Genomic DNA, 6,517 nt, shown 5'->3' on the forward strand with positions numbered 1-6,517 from the left:
GGCCTCTGCAGTTAGTAATATCCAAGCCTTTTTCCTTCAGAAAGTTCAGAAGTATGCTAGCCATCTGCTCCACCGTGTGTCTCATCATAGGCATGAATGTCAGGAACCGTTCAACTGAACCATGGGGCAGAACGTACCGGATAACAATCGTTAGCTGATCGAGGTGTGATATGTCAGGTGTCAAGTCAATGGAGACAGAGAAATACTTTGCCTCCTTGGCTTCTTTCAGGATGGTGTCCTGCAGCTTTTGTCCCATGAGCTTCACCAGTTCATCACATATTGTGGATGACAAATAGGAAACGTGACCTTTCCCATGGTTGGCATAGTTTCTAATATGGATAGCCAGCAAAGTATCATACTTTGCCATCAGCTCAATGATGCCAAGGTAGTTACCATTATGAGCGGAACCTATAATCTCATCCGTGCCCCTTATAGCAAGACCACGGTCAGCTAGTAATATCAGTGTGTCGATAAGCCACTTCACAATCTGGCAAAAGTAACACCGCTGTTCCTTGACCTGTTTAGTGGCTAGGTAGTCAACACGACCAGCTTCCCTCCGTCGGGTCACAAAGGACAACATAGTCTTGCGATGACAATCGCTGCTTTCATGCATTTATATTCTGAATTCGCCTGCCCTCCAGTTGCCAAACTACCAGAAACGAATTTGGTCGCTTGAACAGTACTGCCGCCAAACAATTTGCATGCAAAGCAGAATTTCTTCCCTGTCGAAGGTGAGTAGCATAACCATTATCTACAGGATTTTTTGCCATTGAGCGGATGCGTACGTACGAAGAAAGTCTCTGTGCATCGACGTTAGAATGACTCACTTGGGTATCATCTGGCACTTTCTTCAAACTTCGATTCAGTGTGTTGGCAGTCTTTTGGACCTTTCTTGGCCCAATATTCTCGAGTGTCATCGTTGATTTCACCCCACTGTCCCAAATCACTGGTGAAATCCTCCAGCGTCAGTGCTAGTGCTTCAGCGATAGCGTCTCCTTTCACCTCTTCTCTCCCCCCTGAACTTTCCCACTCTTTATTCTCTCTTGCCTTGACAGGTCCATCTTGCTTGGCATGGCCTTCAGGAGCACTCGAACTCGCAATCGCATCCGACGCAGACAATTGAGACGAAGTATCAACTCAATTTTGGAATTTTCGCCAAAAGCTTTTCTTGTTCTGCTGCTTGTTTCCTTTTCTTCTTTTGCTTTATCCCACCCACTAAGTTGAGACGCTATAGTGAGCATGCACGAAACAGTACAAACAATATCACAATGTGAAGTCACGTCAAAACCTAACAATGTAATACTGTCGATTTTTTCTGTACAACTAACTTTCAAAGTGAAAAATTTACTACGTCGCACTTACCGAACAATAATAAAGTGGCAACAATCACCAAGATATTGCAAAAAATGCAGCTAAATTACTAAGTAAACTGTTTAACGTAAAATTGATAGCATTAACTTGGAATCTTCGGTGAACAATAAACATAAAGACATTATAGTTACGTCACAGCGCAAAGAATAATAGTAACTGTATAATAAGTAATGCTGTGCCTAGGTATCCGAAATTGGGGCTCCAAATTTCATTCTAAGATTTATTTTCAGGTTAATGTAGCTAAAGGAAACTGTTCAGCTTTCGGAAAATTCTCGTCTGTTTTCATCTGGCCTATTTCAGGAATGGGTCTAATGCTGCAGCATCAATAGCACCCACCTTAATCCGGCCCTGATGATAGTACACCTACATGATCTTAGAAGGCATCTGCACATAGTGTTGAAACATCTTTGAAATGAAGAAGAGATTGCAGTAAGTACACTATAATACAGTGGTGTATTCTGAATATTTGACCTGGTTTACTGCAACAATTCTTATTTATAGTATATAGTTATTATATAGTAATTAGATATGATAGAAATAAAACACCAATGCAAGCATGCAAGTAAAACAAAAAGAGAAGAACAACAACTTCAATTTACATACATATGAAAAAAGTTGGTACCAACGATAAACCATGGGAACCTGCTATAATAGTAGGATTATTAAAATGGAATGAAGTGATGGTGACACTTGTCTCTGAAAACTAAAATTTCCTTGCCTAGATTAACTCGCCATTACTCAAGGGTGAGCACAGCGCTCGCTTTCGTTTTCAAATGCTTGTAATTCGAGCTTCGAGAAGAGTGAGAGCCAAGCTCTCGTCTACCTTCCTTTCTGAGTATCCCCTGCAATAAGATACCACAGTCTTCGCTAACACTCTCTGAGCCATCTTTGTTTCAGTTATGTCAGAGGTGGGAGAAGAGGAGCACGGTGCTTATCTGCGAGCAACTGTATTTACGCCTGGTAATGAGTTACAATAGATTTTATTTGCTTCTTAAATAAAGTAACCGAAACACTAAAATGTGTATTATACATAAACAAAATATACATATTGCATAAACTTCCTGATCTGAGTCAAATTTAGCAAACCAAATCATTACAAATACAAAAATACATGGGGTGAGTAACGGCGGGACAGATCCGACCGAGCAGCAGGTTAAAAGCTGAGGATGTAAATGGAACACTTAACATATATAAGGACAATTAAAGCACAACCCTACAGAGGATTATACTGACTGTAAGTCCAGATGGCAGAGCCTCTTTAGCCTGCAACAATGCAGTTACCGGGGAGCACTACATGGGAATGGTGTTGACACCCCTTACACTCTAGCACCCAAAATAACTTTTAATGGTTAACTGTTTTACTTGTAGCACTATCAAAGCCACTGCTACACACTTGTCATTAATTCAACAAAAGCATGATTCCTTTTCATTTTTAATATAATTATTTCCATTCATTACATCATACTGTAAAAATGTACTATGATGTTCCATGTCTAGAGAATGGCTAAATGAAATTCTCATACCATAAGCAAGTCAAATAATGTGCAATATCCTTGATTCCAACTAAGAAGTGGGTTACCAGCACATTCCCAATATTCCATGGTACCTTGAGCAGAAGTATCAAACCATGTGTCAGATCCATCAATGGAATTTTGGAACTTGTGGTACCAATCAAGGAAGGCTTTTGCTAATTCACTGCTGATACTATGATTTTCTTCTATCACAGCTTGAAAAAATCTGCAAATAAAAAAGACTCTATGTAAGAATCATCTCAAAGGAAATGACAAACTACATTTGAAATTGGAAAGTTATCATCACTATGGGACAGGCAATTTCTTCATGATTTTCTATAATTAAATATACCTTCCTGAGATTTTCACCCAGTTGGAAAACTTGGAGCTCAGGTAAATTGACCTATCACAGAAAAGTCATGAAAAAATTACAGAACTTTAAAAAATCCGTAAAAAGAAACTAGAAACATAGGGGTAAATTGGGGCAAGGGGGATACACAGAATGCCAAATGTTGAGGTTTATTAAAATGGAATTTTTGTAAACCTCCTGGGACCTGAGGTTCATATATTCTGTCCCTCCCACGCCATATGCCTATTGTTTGTTTCAGATACAGTATGTAACATTCTCATTCATACACACGGATTTTCAAAGAAAATGCTTTAATATCTGAAAGGAAATATACTCTCTTGAAATTGTTTCTTTACAATTCAATAACTAATATCATTAGGAACATGAAATCTTACCCAAATTCTGTATAACTAATGACACTAGTAAATTAAATGAAACTCAAAGAGAAACATGCCATTTTTTGTACAACTTTTCTACATACACTTAATAATATAAAAGAAAAAAGTATATTCAGAGCAAATTGACTGACAGTTCTAATACTTTGATGCGTATCCTTTGGCTTTAATTACTGCTTGACACCTGTTCTTCATAGAATTAACCAGTTTCCGACATGTTTCAGAGCTTATTTTATTCCACTCGACTTGCACAACAGTTTTCAACTCTTATTTGGACTTGACACCTGCTTTATGGACTCGCCTCTTCAAAATTGCCCATAAATTCTCAATGGGATTTAAGTCTGGACTTTGAGCTGGTCTTTGTAGTATTTTGGGCACATTCCATATTAGCCAATTCATGTTAACTCGCACCTTATGCTTACTGTCATTGTCTTGTTGGAATCTGTAGATAGGCGGCATGTCCATTTTTTGAGCACTGCTTTACATTGTTCTTCAATATGTCCAAATAGACATATGCATCCATGATACCATCAATAAACTGGATAGTACCAACATCTTTGGACGACATACATCCCCAAATCATTAATGACCCACCACCGTGTTTAACTGTTGGAACTGTGTTAATGTGATCATTGTCTATATTTGATTTTATCCAGACCCTATTTATCCCATCTGACCCTATATATTAATCTTGGACTCCTCTGACCATATGACACTATCCCAAAATTCCTGGTCCTTGTGGATGTGCGCTTTTGTGAACGATGATATCCATGCTTGCACAAGGCACGTCGGACAGTTTGATCAGACATCATCTTGCCAGCAACATTTTCTATTAACGGTCGTAGCTGAGGAACACTTAGTTTTCTCACACTCTTTTTAAAATAAAGCGTTCATCACATTTATTCAACCATCTCTCTTTTGGTTTTCTTGGCACATTCTGTGTTGAGCCTTCCTCTCTAAATTTGTTTACTATGTATTGGACTGTGGAGTGTGATTTATTGACTATTTGTCCAATTTTTCTTAACGAATAACCTCTAAGGGCCAAATTTATAACCACATCCTTCAGATCGGAACTAAGTTCCTTCAACTTGCCCATATCAAACACACTGATAGATAAACGATAGGCCTACAACAATACCTACGCCAGCATTCTGCTTGACGGGGAGCGTGCCTGCATGTTCAAACTTGTTTCGAAGTTGCAAACTGCACAAAATCGCCCGAATAGCGGTGGTGCTGTATGCAAGGAAGATTGAAACTCTTGCCTGTACGAATAACAATGTTACATGAAACAGTGTGTTTTTCTCTTACCACACAAATTATATGCTCTGTTTATACACTTTGAACATACATTTTATTGACATTTGTTGGTTAAACCTTCATTAACATTAATTTCCAGGTACATATGAAAATGATTATATTTATTAGTAGATATGACATTTTTTCCTCGGAAATTCTATGTGTACGAATAACAATGTTACATACTGTATCTAGACAACAGCAGTGGCAGCAAAGCAAGCATAGAAGTCATAACATTTCATAAAACACAGCTTTATTCCACAATGAAAAGTTTACAACAAATAAAATGTTTAAAACATGGAAAGAACAATTATTTTCTCAGAAAAATGATTAAAAATGGCCTAATCACTTACACTTACAATAAATGGTACAGTTTCGTGTATCGGAAACACATTTCTTCATTTTTACAGAAGAAACTACTTACGGAAATGAGTTTGTCTAAGGTTTACAACGTTCGTCGAGGTATTTTCTTTCATCGTTTAATATATTTGTCCGGGAAATCATGTATTTTTCAAGAGAATATCTCACAGACACACAATTGCCATTGTTTTCATTTGCCTCCCCTACCTAAACCGAATGGGCGGATACATCGTACGTTTCATGACGTAACCCCCTGTCAGTGTTTCAAACCCTCTTTTTTCACTATGCTTACTAACCTAACCAAACCTAACCTGACCGTATCGGAAATGGTTCGTGGGGCTATTCGTGAATGGTTTGTGGGGCTATCTGTGAATGGTTCATGGGGCTATCTGTCAGCTACCGTGCATAATGGTTCGTGGGTCTGTCTGTGAATGGTTCGTGGGGCTATCCGTGACTGGTTTGTAGGGGTATCCGTCAGCTGCCCATGCATAATGTACAATTTCCACAGGTGACGAACACGATAGTAGGTATTTTACGGTGAAGAAGGTTGGAAACAATGCATACCCACAACTTGAGTCAAGATGTGACTGTCATATTGTGTGTTACGGAAGCGAGGAAAGGAATCAAAGAAATCACTCTGTATGTGAAAAATTGAGTAAAATTTTCATATCTGCAAAACGTATTTCTTCAATTTTACAGGAGAAAGTACTTACCGAAATGAGTTTCTGTATACTTTACAAAGGTCTCGGAAGTGTTTTCCCCCCTCGCTTAATATATTTAGCCGGTAAATCATGTATTTTTCAACATTAATGTCTCTCCGATGCACGAAAGCTGTTGCCTCATGTCCTTCCACTACATGAATCAAATGATGCATGCGTTCGATGATGTAACCCCCGTCAGTGTTTCCAACCAGACCGTTCTTTTCCAAGAACATGACAATTTTAACTATATTTGCCTAACCTAACCGAACCTAACCTTGATGTGCATGTTCGTGGGGCTATTTATGAATTGTTCGTGGGGCCATCCGTGAATAGTTTGTGGGGCTATCCGTGAATGGTTCATGTGGCTATCCATGCATGGTTCGTGGGGTTTTCGAACCTGGAAAAAAAAATACAAAATCAGTAACACGAAAGTAGGCATTTTTCGATGAAGAAGGTTGCAACACTGTATAACCACTGATCATGGACAACGCTAGTCAAGATTTCTCCGCCATATTGCGTGTAACGCAAGCGAAA

General features: G+C 38.7%; 1 protein-coding gene across 3 annotated transcripts in view; it reads right to left on the reverse strand.

The window, feature by feature from the left end:
- Nucleotides 1-6,517, reverse strand: part of LOC145997517 (uncharacterized) — a 147,679-nt gene that overhangs the window by 90,246 nt on the left and 50,916 nt on the right. For all 3 annotated transcript variants that reach the window (XM_083134620.1, XM_083134621.1, XM_083134622.1), the window contains exon 4: nucleotides 2,895-3,108. In XM_083134620.1, the coding sequence (XP_082990746.1) occupies nucleotides 2,895-3,108 (214 nt within the window). The remainder of the gene's footprint in view (nucleotides 1-2,894; nucleotides 3,109-6,517) is intronic.

Source organism: Lepisma saccharinum, chromosome 1 (genome assembly GCF_977018435.1).
Source record: "Lepisma saccharinum chromosome 1, izLepSacc3.1, whole genome shotgun sequence".
Lineage (NCBI taxonomy): Eukaryota > Metazoa > Arthropoda > Insecta > Zygentoma > Lepismatidae > Lepisma > Lepisma saccharinum.